Source organism: Salvelinus alpinus, chromosome 7 (assembly GCF_045679555.1).
Source record: "Salvelinus alpinus chromosome 7, SLU_Salpinus.1, whole genome shotgun sequence".
NCBI lineage: Eukaryota > Metazoa > Chordata > Actinopteri > Salmoniformes > Salmonidae > Salvelinus > Salvelinus alpinus.
Genome location: NC_092092.1, coordinates 43824625 through 43843046, shown reverse-complemented (window position 1 = coordinate 43843046; position 18422 = coordinate 43824625). Strand labels below are relative to the sequence as shown.

Below are 18422 nucleotides of genomic sequence, written 5' to 3'. Positions count from 1 at the left end.
ATGAATAAGCCTTTGAGGTGAAAGGGGGGAAACATTTGTTGTACCTCTGATAATAGGAGTGTTAAAATGCCGATATTAATCTATGGAATTTAAACTAGACAAATCTGTCCCGATGAGAAATCAGAATTGATTCATCAAGGCGTTTCATCCTCTCATAATTTATTAGGATGTCAACTTTGCCTTGCATTGAGAGAAACTGCAAGAATGTCTAGGAAAATTAAGATGGGGGGGTAAAAAACAGAAACACTGACAATTACTTTAATATGAAGCAAGAAAACAATTTATTCAGACACATGGCAAAGTCCAGTCAAGCATGATTTCTCAATAAACAAAGTATTTTTATCTGTTGCGATTTCAAACAACTCCATTAATGCCCAAACGCAAGGCCTGCCATAAGCCTTACAGAGAGGACTTACAAAGAATATAATGCTTGTAAATTGAGATATTATACTTGGAAACATGAGGGGTAACAGTGACTGATGTCGCTGTGCTTTTAGTAGTAGACCATCTCTAGGAGTTAAGAAAAAGACCTAAAGGCGATGTGACTGTCAAAGTTTGTTTGCGCTTAAAATGTCAATGCATTTGTAAAGTCTTGTATATACAAAAAGCAAACATTGAAACAATCAGGGCAAAAGTGAAATGGAAAACTAAATGCATATAACATGTAAAAGTTAGTGTTTGGTTAGCAGCATTTACAACCCCTATAAGAAAAGTGCTCAATTTTTGGCACGTACTGTCAATTCCTCATAATATCGCCTAGCTACTTAATCGTCTCATTGATTGCTGTTGATGAACAGGAGTAGTTTGAGACTAATAGCTATGGAGAATCGTATGACTTGGCTGCAGGTGCCCACATCTGACACTGAAATCCACCACAGAAAAATAAAACCCTACTGTGAATGTTTATTCATGGGTCTCACATGCATTATTGAGACAAGCTTCAGTTTTATTGTTTCGCTCTCTTCCAAGTGTAGTATGGTAAGAACAATGATATGCATTTGAACATTTGTGCATGGGATAGTACAGAGTGAATTAAAAGTAAAAAGTAGTGACTTAAAAACAAGGCGCAGAACACCGATGGACAAAGATCTACTTTTGAAAAGAAATACTACCCCCCCCTCTGTAAAAAGAAAAACAACTGAACATTGGTTTGTCTGTTTTTCTTCTTGTCCAAGGTAGCTAAGTCCAATTCCCACTGAGCGGCACTGAGAAAAGAATGGACGATATTCTTGTTTTAATGGGCATGCAGTCCACAGGAAAACAGGCCCCTGACAAAGTCCCGCAGAGCACTATCCATTCAGTTGTCGGTCGCTGGTTTGAAGAGGTTAACACTGACATCCAAGGGCCCGAGTGCTCAGAGAAGACTTCAGCCTGACTGGACCACCATCCCCCCTCTTCTTCATCCCTCCCTCTTTAAGCCACATAGTTGTATTGGTTGGGGTTCTCCTTGTCGCGCTCCATGTAATCTCTGTCAATGAGAGACTCTATTCTCTTCTTTAGGTCAGCAGGCTGTTGAGAAGATGAGTGTTAGCAAACAGAAAAACATGAAACATCATTAACAGTCCACTATGAAGTGCTTGTGCAGTTTACATGCATCTTAATACAACGGATGGGTCTAATCCTGGATGCTGACTGGTTAAAATAATGTTCCAGCTGATGTCTATTCCACAAGTTACCGCCGGCTAAGTCTATGACCATGAAATGCCTATTGAGCAATCCACTGTCTCATCAGCCCAGCTGGGTAATTTATAAACTTGAACTCCACTGTAAGAAGCATCCAGACATTATCTCCCATTTGTTTTGGTTTTCAACAGCAGAGATTTGTATAAACCTTGCTGTCTCTCCGATATTTGCAACATTGTTTCAATATTGAAATTTGATCTCCAGCTTTTCCATAGTAATGAACAGGTCGGGAGTAGGAACGAGACAGACAGGCAGGTAGCTTTTCTCAGCCAGTCGAAATCATGAATTAGCATGATTTTTATGACAAATAAATTTCAATAGAAAACTGGTCAAACACAAAAGCAGCCACTACGCTATTATTCTGGCTGCACTGTTTGACGTGACAATATTATCTAACAAGCAAGGGATAAGAACTGGCAACGGAACATTTACAACGAACAACTGGGTCGCATCCACAGATATAGAACTCAAGGCTTCACGACTATGGCAACCTAACCGATACAATGAACAAACTGCTGGCTTGAGTAGCAACCCTAGATTTGCATTGGGACTATATGTCGTGGAAGGATGAAACTATTAATAAATTCATCAAAATATCATTAATGAAAATATGTCAATCATTATTTCAATATATTGGTAACCCATTTTATAAAAGTGATAATGCCATCGAAGCCGGTGTTTGGAGGATATATATGCACGGTTTGCGTCCCGAGACGAAACACCCGTGCCAATATATCCTCCAAACAATTACATAACACTTTACTCAGTACTTCGTTGAAGCACCTTTGGCAGTGATTACAGCCTTGAGTCTTCTTGGGTATGACGCTACAAGCTTGGCACACCTGTATTTGGGGAGTTCTCCCATTCTTCTCTGCATACCCTCTCGCTCTGTCAGGTAGGATAGGGAGTGTCGCTGCACAGCTCTGGCTGTGCCAATCAAGGAAATTCAGAGACTTGTCCCGAAGCCACTCCTGCATTGTCTTGACTGTGTGCTTAGGGTCATTATCCTGTTGGAAGGTGAACCTGTGCTCCAGTCCGAGGTCCTGAGCAGGTTTTCATCAAGGATCTCTGTACTTTGCTCCGTTCATCTTTCCCTCAATCCTGACTAGTCTCCCAGTCCCTGCCGCTGAAAAACATCCCCACAGTATGATGCTGCCACCACCATGCTGCACCGTAGGGATGGTGCCAGGTTTCCTCCTGACGTGACGCTTGGTATTCAGGCCAGAGTGTTCAATCTTGGTTTCATCAGACCAGATAATCTTGTTTCTCATGGTCGGAGTCCTTTAAGTGCCTGTTGGCAAACTCCAAGCAGGCTGCCTTTTACTGAGGAGTGGCTTCCATCTGGCCATTCTACCATAAAGGCTTGATGGGTGGAGTTCTGCAGAAATGGTTGTCCTTCTGGAAGGCTCTCCCATCTCCACAGAAGACTCTGGAGCTCTGTCAGAGTGACCATTGGGTTCTTGGTCACCACCCTGACAAAGGCCCTTCTCCACCGATTGCTTAGTTTGGCCGGGCAGTCAGCTCTAGGAAGAGTCTTGGTGGTTCCAATCTTCTTCCATTTAAGAATGATGGAGGCCACCGCATTCTTGGGGACCTTCAATGCTGCAGAATTTGTTTGCTACCCTTACCCAGATATGTGCCTCGACAAAATCCTGTCTCGAAGCTCTATGGACAATTCCTTCGACCTCGTGGCTTGGTTTTTGCTCTGACATGCACTGCCAACTGTGGGACATTATAGAGACAGGTGTGTGCCTTTCCAAATCATGTCCGATCAATTGAATGAATCACAGGTGGACTCCAATCAAGTTGTAGAAACATCTCAAGGCTGATCAATGGAAACAGGATGCACCTGAGCTAAATTTTGAGTCTCATAGCAAAGGGTCTGAATACTTATGTAAATAAGTATTTATTATACATTTGCAAAAAATAAAAGGTTTTCCACTTTGTCATTATGGGGTATTGTGTGTAGATTGATTAATTGTTTTTATTTAATCAATTTTAGAATAAGGCTGTAACGTAACAAAATGTTGAAAAAGTCAAGGGGTCTGAATACTTTTCCCGAATGCACTCTGTTGGACAGTCAGTTTGGGTCATCAAGATAAATAAAATACCACATTAGCAACAAAGCGTTTGGGAACCTCACCCAGTGAATAGTTATCTTCTTGCACACAAGGTCATGTGTTTCAAACATGTTTGTTCCCCGTTTACTCACCTTGACGGGGAACTTGAGTTGGTTGTACACTTCCGACACCAAGAGATTATGGCTCAGAGTTTTCCTCATCTTCATGATCCGGACGATGGCGGCGTCGATCTGATACTGCCGGTCCTGGTAGACTCGTTCCGTGGTGCTGGCTTGCTCTTCCACCTACCAAGGACAATTCACCAAATGAATAAGTGGCTAATATTCACTTTTCCCTAGTTTTTTTCTGCTTTATAGACGATAAAAATAAACCAGTAACCAGGTTTCCATCCAACCTTCTTATGCGAGTGAAATGTTGGATAAAAAAGGTCACGACATGGCCGCCCTACTTCTTATCACGGAAGTCAGCCACACCAATGTGGAGGAAACACAGTTTGACTGACAGCCAAAGTAATTTTTATGTGCACTACGTCATCACGCACAGACTTATCCACAACGACTCAATTTGATGGTAACATCTCTGGTGGGAAAATTGTATTCATGTGGATATTAGAATATTCGCATGAAAACCTGTTGCCAATTGAATGGAAACCTAACTATTGGAGGAGACTGATAAAGTGGGAACATATAGTGGAGAGTGACAGACTTGGTATTTGAACACCTGCCTAGCAGGCATTGGCTAGCTCTGTACCATCAGTGCTACAACTAGACTAGACTGGCACTCATATTCCTATTTGAAATGCACCAAAACTGGAACAGGTAGGGGCTACCTGGACCTGTTCAAAAAAATAAAAAATAAATAAAACTGCAGTCCAATAAAAACCTTTGAAAAACAATTATCCTAACGAACACAACCCTGCTGTGAGTGAGAGAATTTACCGTTTCTTTCATCTGGATCTGGTTGATCTTGATCCTGAAGAGTTTGTGTTTGAAGTCATCGTTGCAGGAGAACTTGTCTCCGTCCTCCACATCTTTGCTCTTGGGGACTTTGTGGATGACCCGTGCCTTGCCACACGCCAACGACTGCAGGGTCCGTCGCAGCTCGCCGTCCTCTGCACATACACACAGTGCCTTCAGAAAGTATTCATACCCTTGACTTATTCTACATTTTGTTGTGCTTCAGCCCAAATTCAAAATGGATTACAATACCCCATAATGATAATGTGAAAACGTGTTTAGATATTTTAGCATATTTACTTGAAATACAGAAATCTCTCATTTACATAAGTATTCACTCTTCTGAGTCAATACTTTATATAAGCACCTTTGGCAGCGATTACAGCTGTTAGTCTTTCTGGATTGTGCAATATTTGCACAATTCTTCAAGCTCTGTCAAATTGGTTGTTGACCATCTTCAGGTCTTGCCATAGATTTTTAAGTAGATTTAAGTCAAAAGTCTAACTTGGCGCGCTCAGGAACACTTACTTTCTTCTTGGTAAGCAACTCCAGTGTAGATTTGGCCTTGTGTTTTAGGTTATTGTTCTGCTGAAAGGTAAATTCATCTCCCAATGTCTAGTGGAAAGCAGACAACCAGGTTTTCCTCTAGGATTTCGCCTGTGCTTAGCTACAATCCATTTCATTTTTATCAACAACAAAAAAAAAACTCCCCAGCCCTTAACGATTACAAGCATACCCATAACATGATGCAACCACCACTATGTTTGAAAATATGAAGAGTGATATTCAGTAACGTGTTGTATTGGATTTGCCCCAAACATAAGACTGTATTCAGGACAAAAAGTTATTTGCTTTTCCATTTTTTTTTTATAGCAGTATTACTTTCGTGCCTTGTTACAAACAGGATGCATGTTTCGTGATATTTGTATTCTGTACAGGCTTCCTTCTTTTCACTGTGTCTTTTAGGTTAGTATTGTGGAATAACTACAATGTTGTTGATCCATCCTCAGTTTCTACTATGACAGCCATTAAACTCCAAATGTTTTAAAGTCACCATTGGCCTCATGGTGAAATCTCTGAGCGGTTTCCTTCTTCTCTGGCAACTGAGTTAGGAAAGACTCCTGTATCTTTGTAGAGACCGGGTGTATTGATACACCCTCCAAAGTGTAATGCATAACTTCACCATACTCAAAAAGATAATTAAAATGTCTGCTTTTTTAAAACACATTTTTAGGTACCCTTTGTGAGGCATTGGAAAACCTCCCTTGTATTTGTGGTTGAATCTGTGTTTGAAATTCATTACTCGACTGAGTGATCTTACAGATAATTGTAAGTATGGGGTACAGAGATCAGGTTGTCATTCAAAAATTATGTTAAACACTATTAATTTCACACAGAGTCAGACCATGCAACTTATGTGACTTGTTAAGCACATTTTTACTCTTGAACATATTTAGGCATGCCATAACAAAGCGGTTGAATACTTCTTGACTCTAGACATTTCAGCTTTTCATTTTTAATTAATTTGTAAGAACTTCAAAAAATATAATTCAATTTTGACATTATGGGGTATTGTGTGTAGGCCAGTGACAGAAAATCTCAATTTAATCAATTTTAAAATTCAGGCTGTAACAAATTTATTTTTTAAAGTCAAGGGGTGTGAATACTTTCTATTGGCACTGTACATATGCACGCACATCCCACTTTAGGTCAACACAAACTCAATCCAAAAGGACTAGGCAAAAGATTGTGGTTCTCACATCAAAAGATGATATTGATAATTTCTACTGTTTAAGCAAAATCTCTGAAAATAAATTGATCAACTTCAAGATGACTGCTATATTTGATCCATTATGATTTGTGTGATGACTGAGAAATTCAGCAGAATGTGCTACATTGTGATCATACAAACCTATTCCTGTAGCTAGCTTGATCTCCTCCAAGGTGAGTTCCTCTCCTTCGTTGAACATGAGCAGCACTAGCGTCTGAAACAGGGACACCTGAAGCTCTTTTTTGCCCTATTTCGGAAACAACAAACAAGACAGGGATACGAACGTTTATTTTTTTTTATGTGGAAAAACATTCTGCCTAAACATACTACACTGAACAAAAACAATGTAACATGTAGAGTGTTGGTCCCATGTTTCATGAGCTGAAATAAAATGTTCCATACGCACAAAAACCTTATTTCGCTAACATCTTGTGCAAATTTGTTTACATCTGTTAGTGAGCATTTCTCCTTTGCCAAGATTATCCATCCAGCTGACAGGTGTGGCATATCAAGAAGCTGATTAAACTGCATGATCATTACATAGGTGCACCTTGTGCTGAGGGCAATAAAAGGTCACTAAAATGTGCAGTTGTATCACACAACACAATGCCACAGATGTGAGATGAGGGAGCAAGCAATTGGCATGTTGACTGCAGGAATGTCCACCAGAGCTGTTTGCAGATAACCTAATGTTCTTTTCTCTACCATAAGCTGCCTCCGATGTCGTTTTAGAGAATTTGGCAGTACGTCCAACCGTTCTCAATGCAGACCACGTGTAACCACGCCTGCCCAGGACCTCCACATCCAGCTTTTTCACCTGCGGGATTGTCTGAGACCAGCTACCTGGACAGCTGATGAAACCGTGGGTTTGCACAACCAAAGAATTTCTACACAAACTGTCAGAAACAGTCTCAGGGAAGCTCAGCTCATAGTCCTCACCAGGGTCTTGACCTGACCGTAGTTTGGCATCGTAACGGACTTCAGTAGGCAAATGCTCACCTTCGATGGCCAGTGGCACGCTGGAGAAGTGTGCTCTTCACAGATGAATCCCGGTTTCAACAGTACTAGGCCAGATGGCGGATAACGTGTATGGCGTTAGGTTGGCGAGTGGTTCGCTGAACGTTGTGAACCATGGCGGCCGTGGGGTTATGGTATGGGCAGGCATAAGCTACGGACAACGAACACAATTACATTTTATCGATGGCAATTTGAATGCACAGAGAACCATGACGAGATCCTGAGGCCCATTGTCGTGCCATTCATCCACTGACACCACTTCATGTTTCAGCAATATAATGCACGGCCCCATGTCGCAAGGATCTGTACACAATTCCTGGAGGCTGAAAATGTCCCAGTTCTTCCATGGCCTGCATACTCACCAGACATGTCACCTATTGAGCATGTTTGGGATGCTCTGGATCAACGTGTATGACAGCGCGTTCCAGTTCCCGCCAATATCCAGCCAACTTCGCACAGCCATTGAAGAGGAGTGGGACAATATTCCATAGGCCACAACCAGCCTGATCAACTCTATGCGGAAGAGATGTGTCGCACTTCATGAGGCAAATGGTGGTCACACAAGATACTGACCGGTTTTCTGATCCACGACCCTACCTTTTTCTTAAAGGTATCTGTGACCAACAGTTGCATATTTGTATTCACAGTCACGTTTCCTTATATGAACTGTAACTCAGTAAAATCTTTGAAATTGTTGTATGTTGGATTTATATTTTTGTTCAGTGTAAATGAGTGAAACATCATTCAAAAGATGGGTAGCTACCTCTTTAAATTCAGCTTTTAAAACACAATGGCCTAACGTCGACTGCCACTGTAGCTTCCTGCCGCTGTGCTTGCCCAGGTAAAACGTCTTGAAAATCTCCTGCAGTCGCACCATCTGGACAAGAGGGGCAGAAGTGTTAAACAATAAACATTGAGGACATGTCTATAATAAAATTATGACCTAGATAATAATTGAGGTGATGATTAGCCTTTGCTGTACCGTTGTTTCTGAGTGCCCTAGAGGGAAAAAAAAGCGAGCACAGATTTGTTTTTTTCTTCCTATCGTGGATTGACGGGCCTCGTTTTACATTCATAAACCATGTTGATGGCCTTTCCAAAACCACTCGGGGGGGGGGGCATTTGTTTACACCTCATTCAGTCATGTTGCCTCATTAGCTAGCTAGTTAACAACTTGTTAACTTCACCAGTATATCCAAACATTTGGGGGCACAGAAAGAAAGAGAAAAGGGATAGCTTTCTCCGGATGTCATCGCTCACAAAATTGATGTTCTTAAAGAAACAGTGTACAAATTTCCATGTAATGCATGTCAATAGGTAGTGATTTTACACAATATAGAAACCTAATATTCTACAACTTTGTAATTTCAATGATTACATTTTTTTTTGCATCAACATTTTTGCTTTTTATAATAAACCAATTCCCAATATAGTGTACTACTTTTGAGTCCTATGGGCCCTGGTCAAAAGTACAGCACTATAAAGGGAACAGGGTGCCACTTGGTATACCAACCAAATGTATTACATATCAGGTAATAAAACAAAAGAGCCTGAAAGGTTCGATATTTGTAACCTCTGCGGGCAGATGGACCTCCATTGGGATGTAGGTGGGCCAGTAGCCCATGGTGAGGATGTTCACCGTCAGCTCAATGTTACCAGGGATGTTTTGACACTGCATGTAATAGAGAAAAGGTAGGAAAAAAATACATAGGTTAATATTTCAAGTTATTTTGATGTCTACAACTACATATCTATAGCTGACTGCGTAATGTATTTGATATTGTTGCCCTACAACTGAGATATCACTACCGATGGTCTTTCCTATTCCAGAAGCATGTGTACGTACCTGTTTGAACTGCACCATGATGTCCTTGGAAAGCTCCATGTCCTTGAACATGCCTTCCAGCTTGCTGGTGAATGCTGCTCCACATTCTAAAGAAAGGACCAAGATTACGAGTTACTGGTCTCATTCAGTATCACATGCTTCATAGTTGTTTGTTAAGAGTTGTATTTGTATAGTTTATAGTAGTAGCTAAATGGCAGTGGTGTGTTCTGATGTAGACAGTGGTGGATGATTGTATGGGGCAGACCTTGGCTCAATACTATTAGAAATATTTATATTATTTCGAGCGTTTGATTGAGCCTGCCTCGAGTGTCAGACGGGTAGGGTTGGTGTTGCAATTATGGGACTATTCCATTGGTTCCATTGCATCAGTCAATCAAGCGCAGCCATTTGATAGAAAATGTATACTATTTGAACCCAGGTCTGATGGGGAACACACTGACCATGTTTCAGTTTCGACAGCATAGACTTCTCAGCATCCACGGAGGCACTCTTTCCCACCAGCAACCTCTTGGCCAGATCTTTCTTGTAGAAGGCCTCAAAAACATCTTTGCCTATTCAAGAATCCAAAAGGGAAATATAAAGTTCAAGTACAAAGACAGACTTCTAAGAGACCTGTCAAAGAGGAGAGAGTTAATTAGATGGTTGGCTGAATATATGGGACTACATTACCATAAATGAATCGGAAGATGATCATGATCTTGTCCAACATCTTCTCCAGCTCCTCGTCCGTCGCCTCCTTGTTACCCGCCCTAAGCTTTGAATCCACGTGTTTTGCTACAAAATATAACCATGTGTGTTGTTTTATTTACATTTTTTGTAGTTCACTTATGAAAATCTGGAAAATAAGTTTTGCTTAATAGCTTTATAAGGTAGCTTTAAACTGACAGGAGCATAATACACACAAACATTATGAATGAAGACATGATGAAAAAGGGGAGCTCTCTTTGTCATTTTACGTAGTCGTGTCATAATTTCTCCCATAGCGATAGCACTAGATCTAGTTTCCTTCCTTCATGGAACCAAGATTACATTCATAAGATGATCATCACGCAATACCAACCTATGAGCTCAGCAGGTTTGTTTGGTCTCTTGTTGATGAAGGTCTCAAAAGCCTCCTTCATGGCATTGACAAACTTCTCGTTCTTTATGAAGCAGATGTCGATGATGTGGTCCACCTTGTCCTTGAAGTCCAGGAGCTCCTGTACCATGGTCTTGTCCTTCTCAGGGTTAATGACGATCGTACTTCCAAAGGCCTGTGAGAGGTTCGTAGAGGTGTCAAGGGTCACTTTTTTTTTTAACTAGGCAAGTCAGTTAAGAACAAATTCTTATATACAATGACTGCCTACACCGGCCAAACCCGGACGATGCTGGGCCAATTGTGAGCTGCCCTATGGGACTCCCAATCATGGCGGGTTATGATACAGCCTGGAATCGAACTAGGGTGTCTGTAGTGACACCTCAAGCACTGAGTTGCAGTCCCTTAGACCGCTGCCCCAATATACTGTACAAATTAATGATCCAATTTTTCTACTGTTTTGTACTTGGAAGGAAGTGTCCCCACACCTCCAAAATGATCTTTTTTGATCATTGATCTTTTCAAGCATACCTTGATGTACTCGATCCAATGCTGTAGGAGGACTAGCACGCCCCCTCTCACGCGACTGAAAAGCTGATAGAGAAGACACAAGTCCTGGATTCTGTTCTCATCTAGCAGGTGATTCAAGCCTGGAGATGGAAAAATAGCAATTATTGTTCATGGTACTAAACAATAACAGTCCATCTTTGATTTTTTTTTAAAAATATATATTTGATGTCCTCATGTGATGACAATAACATTGATATTTTTACACTGTTAAACTGTCATGATTGTAAAGCAAATAAATGTCCCAGTGTGTCAAGTCGGTAGTTTCTGATATATACCTTTCTGTAGAGTTGAAGTGAGATGTTCACCCAGTAGTTGCTTCTCCACAGTGGCAATGAGAGGTTTTCTGAAGAAAATAAAAAGAGGGAGAAAATGAGGAGTCAATCGCTCTCTTTTCATCCTTTATATGTACACCGGTAGATCCTGTTGAGACCGGTGCCAAGGCAGCAGCAAATCAAACATTCATTGCGTCAAATGTAGAACTTAAAACAGAGGACCACAATACTCATGGGCTTTTGGAAGACTAACCCCTTGTATTCTAAAAGTGATCCAATCAAGTAAAAAAAAATACTCACTGTGTGCTCTGGTCTAGATACGTGATGACTCTGTCCGCTTCCTCCTCTAAGCGTTTGTTGACGTGATGGAGATACTCTGGGACCTGAAGAGACATTAGTCATTTGTGATACGAAGCCAAACAGTAGCCTATCCTTACAGGGTGAAACAACAATCTAGTATATGTAAAATCACCCCACATATCATATCAATCCAAAATAACAAAGTAGTTCAAATCTTTTTTTACCAGCAGCAACTAAGTTGACTCAAGACTCAAAATGCAAACAGACCTAGTCCCAGATCAATTTGTGCTGTATAGCCAAACATTACATTTGAGTAAAATCAAATCAAAGTTTCGATTTGCAGAAGTTATCGCAGGTGGAGTGAAATGCCTGTTTCTAGCACCAACAGTACAGTAATATAATAGTAATGTGAAGATCATAGAAGTTGGCAAGAGAGCAATAACAGATCTTACCAACTCCTATGATCATTGTCATTTTTGGCTATACAGTACAAACAGATATGGGACCAGACTATCAAAATGCTGCCTCCAGTCAGACTCAGACAGTTAGCGGTGTTGCGCTTCCTGGAGGGATAAATCACCTCTCTCTCCTGCATCAGTCTCTGTCCCTCAGCAGCATACAGCCGATTAGTCTCCTCCAGAAAGCGCTGCTCAAAGGAGTCCTGATAAATCTGACAGGACAGGGGAGAACATTGGGTGTCATTAAAGCCATTTCTCAAGTGGCAGAGCTGAGATCACATCAACTCGAATCCAGATGCAGGTGCTGCTGATTGCAAATAACAACTGACAAACACCCCTTGCTTTGTCAGACTTGTATTTATTTCACTTTATTTAACTAGGCAAGTCAATCAAGAACAAATTCATAGACACAGCAGTGTTTGTATTACTGTATGGGAGAATTGAATGTGGAGTAGTACAATGAATTGGAGCCAAAGAACCAATTGCATGGTCCGGTATAAACCACCATTCCAATCCTTTCAGATCTACACAAGTGCTTAGTGGGTAGGGGCTAAGGGGTGATTCTGGACCGGGCCAATAGAACAAGATATCCACTGAGTAGACTTTCCCCATGCCCTGTGTGAAGGGGCAGAGCCATACCTGCAGGTCAGAGAGCATGCTCAGTAGGCTCCGGAGCAGGCTGCGGTCGATGGTCTCTCCGCTGCGCTCCCTCTCGATGAGCAGCAGGATGCCGTAGATGGTCTTGCTCTGGACTTTCAGGTCGCTGATTATGTAAAACCTAAACAACTCTAGGCCCATGTCCCTGAAGAGAACAGGGGTGATATAAATAATAACCATAACAAATGACATAATATGGCTAGAGATGACATTATCAATGTTTACTACACAGAATGTTTATTTGAGGAAGAGCAACTCACCAGATTGATGGGAGCATTGAGTTTTGTAAAACATAGGTGCGGTCCAAGAACAAAAATATACTTCTAATCATGATCTGTAAAAGATGTTTTACAAAAAATAAGAATTTTAAGTAAAGAAATCATGTATACTCTCAATCATATTCATTGTAAATTCATTGAATAACACCTATAAAATTATATCCTGTCGAAGAGAGTCATAAAGCCATACCATTTGTCTACAGTGATCTTGCCAACAGTTGTCTATTTTCTTTAGGAAGAGGGTACTGTCCAGTACATCCGTGAGCACAGAGTCAAGGATGTAGCAGGTACATATGATTTAAAAGACATGCATTCAAGGGCCTCCTGAGTGGCGCAGCAGTCTAAGGCGGGTTCTAAGGCGAGCCGGGTTCGATCCCAGGCTGTGTCACAACCGGCCGTGATCAGGAGTCCCATAGGGCGGCGCACAATTGGCCCACTGTCGTCCGGGTTTGGCCGGTGTAGGCCGTCATTGTAAATATGAATTTATTCTTAACTGACTTGCCTAGTTAAATAAAGGTAAAAGAAAGGCTGACTTCGGTCGTCAGTTGAACAGCGTTTCCTCCAACACATTGGTGCAGCTGGCTTCCGGGTTAAGCAGACAGGTGTTAAGAAGCACAGTTTGGAGGGTCATGTTTCGGAAGGAGCATGACTTGACCTTCGACTCCTGAGCCCGTTGGGGAGTTGCAGCGAAGAGACAAGATCGAAATTGGGGAGAAAATACCAACCAAAATAAATGTATAAAAAAATGTAAAACTACAAAAAAACACATGCATTCAATATCAAACTTAATAATGACACGATTTGAGTTCCTGTAGTTCAAATATAAAATAATTACTTATCATAACAGCCTACATTGAGTGATCAAGGACTGAACAATGTCTAAACATATATTGAACTGTATTAAACATGTTATCTTTGTAGTACCACCTGTTTGCACACAGAAAAGGATATTCTCTGAATTGATCGATTTGTGCCTTGATGTGGTCTTCACAAACCACCCGCAGCTGTTTGTAGAGCCTGGCAGATATCTTATGGGAGCAGAGGTTCTCGACAGCCTAAACAACAAAAAGATAAGCACTATCAAGTTTATTGCATTTTAGGGCTAAAACACTGATTATCTATGCATGTCATATCCTACAGAAGACTACACTCACGTCATATAATCTAAACATCCCATAACCAAACACAGCTATTAAATAGTGCAGACATATCACGTGAATTATTGTCAAGCTCTTTCACAAGATACTGGCCTAAAGACATGGTGAAAAAAAAAGGAGAGATTGTTCGGACTGTGTTTAGCTTACCAACTGCTAAATCACAGGGCTTGAATAAGAAGCCAAGGTCATGAAACTCACAGGGTAGGATGAAGACTTCCCATCTGTGGCCAATCATAATAATAACCACAACCACAGGGTCGTATTCATCAGGGCACAAAGCACAAAACGTTTAGCAATGGAAAACGAAAACTGTCAGTCTGTTTTCTTCTGTTTGGTGCCTAACGAACATGACCCAGGGCTGTTCTGAAGGGAAATGAGGCAGGTGCAGAATTGTCTGGTACCTGGTAGAGTTCCTCAAGATTGTACTTGATTGAAGTGCTGTTTTGAATGGCCTCGACCGCCTCCTTTAGTTTTTGCCAGGTCTCGTGTGTGTAGTTCTCTGGCAATTTGGGTTTTTCTGTGAAGAAAATTTGCGGGAAACCGTGTGAGAATGGTCATTTTCTGTTGTGTCCTTTCAACTGTACTACAGTTAATTTAAAACATAATTAGTTTAAGACAACATATCTAACTATAACAATATCCAGACAAATGAGCTGCATCATGTCAGGCATTTAAAAAGTGTATCATTGTGGATTTTACTGACTCACATATTCACTTTAAACGTGCATAGCTAGATTAGCCAGACTAAAGCATATAATTTTAGGCAAAGTAATTAGCACCATTTTAGTAGAAACTTTCACTAGAAGGGACTAATGTGAATACTGCATGCACCACTTGAATGTTTTGAATATACTACCTTTAAAGTTCTTGATTACTAGTTTCTTTGCAGCTCCAGGTTTGCTGTTGGAGAAGGTAGTGGAGCCTGCAGTTTTCGTCAGCCCGTTTGCATGATGCCCAACAACCCCAGCCAAAAAAACTGTTTTCGTGTTGTTAGAACACGATGCAGATGACGACTCCTCAGCCATTTTCACATCCAGTCCTATGAAATCTACTGAATCTCCGAACCTCAACTTCTTCTGGATTTGTTGCGAAGTGGAGGACGAAGAGGAACTGTGGGTTTTAGGAGATGACGATATTGAATCAATGTCTTCCCTCTCAGAACGGTTTATTTTCCTCTTCTTCGAATTCGTGGTACTACTGCTGTCGTTATTTACATCTGAAGCGGTTGGTCTACCCTCTTGGGTTGGCGGTGGGGGATTAGGGGAAGGTAAACCTGTTGGAAACATGAAAAAATATATAATATAGCCAGTCTACTAATCATAAACCTCCAGGTGTGCCGTGGGTGAACGAGTCGTGTTTCCAAGCTTTATCTTGCTATATTCCAAAATATGAATCCGGTCTTTAACAAGTAGCTAAGAAACATACAATATATGGCAAACTACAGCCACACTAAGATCCTCTCTTTTCTTGTTATGGTTGGTGCTAGCAGAATAAAGATGGTTGATTACTGCTTCCTCTTGTCTTGGCCTCTCTCGAATATCCACGTTGTGGAGCTGTACTTAGTTTTATCGGCAACAAATAAAGTATGTTATTTCTAGGCGAAATATGTAATGTGGTAAATGGAAATAAAATACCAACTGAAAAGTTCAGTATCAAAACGTACCTTCTACATGCGATTCCATGACCTACCGGAAGTACTTTACCCAACGTTCCTGCTGCAAAAGTGCCTATGCTAGTTAGCAAGCGTCCTTTAGCTGTTCACTGTCATTTGTCGCTAGATGGCGCCAGAGACCATGTAAATTCATCACTGTGTAGTAGAATCGCTCAAAACACCGATTTATTTATGTTATGGTCTAATAATGTGTTTTAATGCACCCAAGTATGTTTCAATGTCTAAAGTTTAGGATATATTTTCAACGTATTGAAAGGATAGGGGAAAAAAGGGAACGGAAGGAGACATCGTAAATATTCTGGACCTTCGGTTCGGGGGTCATAGCTAGAAGGTATTCAGCTTTTGTCAAATTAACGACAGAAGTTGACATGTTTAGCATTTTAGCTAACCCTAACTATTTTCCCTAACCTGTTACGTTCATTCCCCTAACCCGCTACGAAAAAATCTAACGAATTTAACAAAAGATGAATTAAAGATTTGTTATAACTAAATCAAGATAGACCACCACCTGTCGTTTCTAATCGGAACAAATGCGTCATAGTGGGCAGAACAAGCAAGGAGATGGGCTGAGCCATGCACGAGCAAGCGACATCCTACAAGCCCGTTCTAGCATACATCTGCATATCTCCGTTAGGGAACGCCTACTCTGTGAGGTGCGCGTGTGCAATAACGCCTTTGCGCTCCTTCGAAACAAAGCGATTTTTTTTTTACAAAACGTAGTCTACTCTGTTCATAACCGATTCTAGTTTTGGGAACAGAAAACTGTACTGAGATCAAATGTTTCATCGATGAAATTTTTTTTAGAATGTCGACCAAAATCCATCTTCTCCCACTGGGCTTTCAATTCAATTCAATTCAATTGACTTTATTGACATGGCAAGTTATTATTACTTACATTGTCAAAGTATACATATCGAAAAATTTAAATAAAATATATATGTATATATATACACAAAATATATATATATTTATATATAAATAAATGGTGGTACTAACAGCAATAATAATAGTAGTAGTGGACATGGGATTACCATTAATAACAGCTACAACAACAATATTAATCAGAACATTTACATTTACATTACATTTAAGTCATTTAGCAGACGCTCTTATCCAGAGCGACTTACAAATTGGTGCATTCACCTTATGATATCCAGTGGAACAACCACTTTACAATAGTGCATCTAACTCTTTTAAGGGGGGGGGGGTTAGAAGGATTACTTTATCCTATCCTAGGTATTCCTTAAAGAGGTGGGGTTTCAGGTGTCTCCGGAAGGTGGTGATTGACTCCGCTGACCTGGCGTCGTGAGGGAGTTTGTTCCACCATTGGGGTGCCAGAGCAGCGAACAGTTTTGACTGGGCTGAGCGGGAACTGTACTTCCTCAGAGGTAGGGAGGCGAGCAGGCCAGAGGTGGATGAACGCAGTGCCCTTGTTTGGGTGTAGGGCCTGATCAGAGCCTGAAGGTACGGAGGTGCCGTTCCCCTCACAGCTCTGTAGGCAAGCACCATGGTCTTGTAGCGGATGCGAGCTTCAACTGGAAGCCAGTGGAGAGAGCGGAGGAGCGGGGTGACGTGAGAGAACTTGGGAAAGTTGAACACCAGACGGGCTGCGGCGTTCTGGATGAGTTGTAGGGGTTTAATGGCACAGGCAGGGAGCCCAGCCAACAGCGAGTTGCAGTAATCCAGACGGGAGATGACAAGTGCCTGGATTAGGACCTGCGCCGCTTCCTGCGTGAGGCAGGGTCGTACTCTGCGAATGTTGTAGAGCATGAACCTACAGGAACGGGTCACCGCCTTGATGTTAGTTGAGAACGACAGGGTGTTGTCCAGGATCACGCCAAGGTTCTTAGCACTCTGGGAGGAGGACACAATGGAGTTGTCAACCGTGATGGCGAGATCATGGAACGGGCAGTCCTTCCCCGGGAGGAAGAGCAGCTCCGTCTTGCCGAGGTTCAGCTTGAGGTGGTGATCCGTCATCCACACTGATATGTCTGCCAGACATGCAGAGATGCGATTCACCACCTGGTTATCAGAGGGGGGAAAGGAGAAGATTAATTGTGTGTCGTCTGCATAGCAATGATAGGAGAAACCATGTGAGGATATGACAGAGCCAAGTGACTTGGTGTATAGCGAGAATAGGAGAGGGCCTAGAACAGAGCCCTGGGGGACACCAGTGGTGAGAGCACGTGGTGCGGAGACAGATTCTCGCCACGCCACCTGGTAGGAGCGACCTGTCAGGTAGGACGCAATCCAAGCGTGGGCCGCGCCGGAGATGCCCAGCTCGGAGAGGGTGGAGAGGAGGATCTGATGGTTCACAGTATCAAAGGCAGCCGATAGGTCTAGAAGGATGAGAGCAGAGGAGAGAGAGTTAGCTTTAGCAGTGCGGAGCGCCTCCGTGACACAGAGAAGAGCAGTCTCAGTTGAATGACTAGTCTTGAAACCTGACTGATTTGGATCAAGAAGGTCATTCTGAGAGAGATAGCAGGAGAGCTGGCCAAGGACGGCACGTCATGTCAGAACAACAATACATTAAAGCAACAGTAGTAGACCAGTGTCAACATGACTGAGAAGACACATGACCTGGTACTTTCTCTCACTACCATATTTCCTCTCACTGTGGAAACGCTAA

General features: G+C 41.7%; 1 protein-coding gene across 3 annotated transcripts; it reads right to left on the bottom strand.

Moving 5' to 3' along the window:
• Positions 1-257: 257 nt before the first annotated feature.
• LOC139581081 (cullin-4B) lies at positions 258-15932 on the bottom strand. Of its 3 annotated transcripts, none has more exons than XM_071410451.1 (21): positions 15785-15931; positions 14978-15394; positions 14523-14638; positions 13916-14019; positions 13155-13224; positions 12947-13020; positions 12669-12831; positions 12152-12241; positions 11572-11654; positions 11275-11342; positions 10961-11079; positions 10415-10607; positions 10024-10128; positions 9795-9905; positions 9355-9440; positions 9082-9180; positions 8272-8385; positions 6633-6738; positions 4703-4875; positions 3896-4048; positions 258-1509 (listed from the first exon to the last, which is right to left on the bottom strand). In XM_071410451.1, exons 1-21 carry the CDS (start codon positions 15801-15803, stop codon positions 1414-1416), a joined length of 2559 nt encoding a protein of 852 aa, XP_071266552.1. In that variant the 5' UTR covers positions 15804-15931; the 3' UTR covers positions 258-1413. The 3 variants fall into 3 exon arrangements, with proteins under 3 accessions (XP_071266552.1, XP_071266553.1, XP_071266554.1); XM_071410452.1 differs by lacking the exon at positions 15785-15931 and adding an exon at positions 15630-15657; XM_071410453.1 differs by lacking the exons at positions 258-1509; positions 3896-4048; positions 4703-4875 and adding an exon at positions 4892-6399 and having other exon boundaries at positions 15785-15932.
• Between the last annotated feature and the right edge of the window lie 2490 nt (positions 15933-18422).

Excerpts from the sequence above, each read along its gene's own strand:
- LOC139581081 (XM_071410451.1), bottom strand. Across the intron at positions 14,639-14,977 it reads AGTAATCAAGAACTTTAAAG|AAAAACCCAAATTGCCAGAG; the intron begins GTAGTATATTCA and ends TTTTCTTCACAG. Across the intron at positions 8,386-9,081 it reads AGGTCCATCTGCCCGCAGAG|ATGGTGCGACTGCAGGAGAT; the intron begins GTTACAAATATC and ends CCTCTTGTCCAG.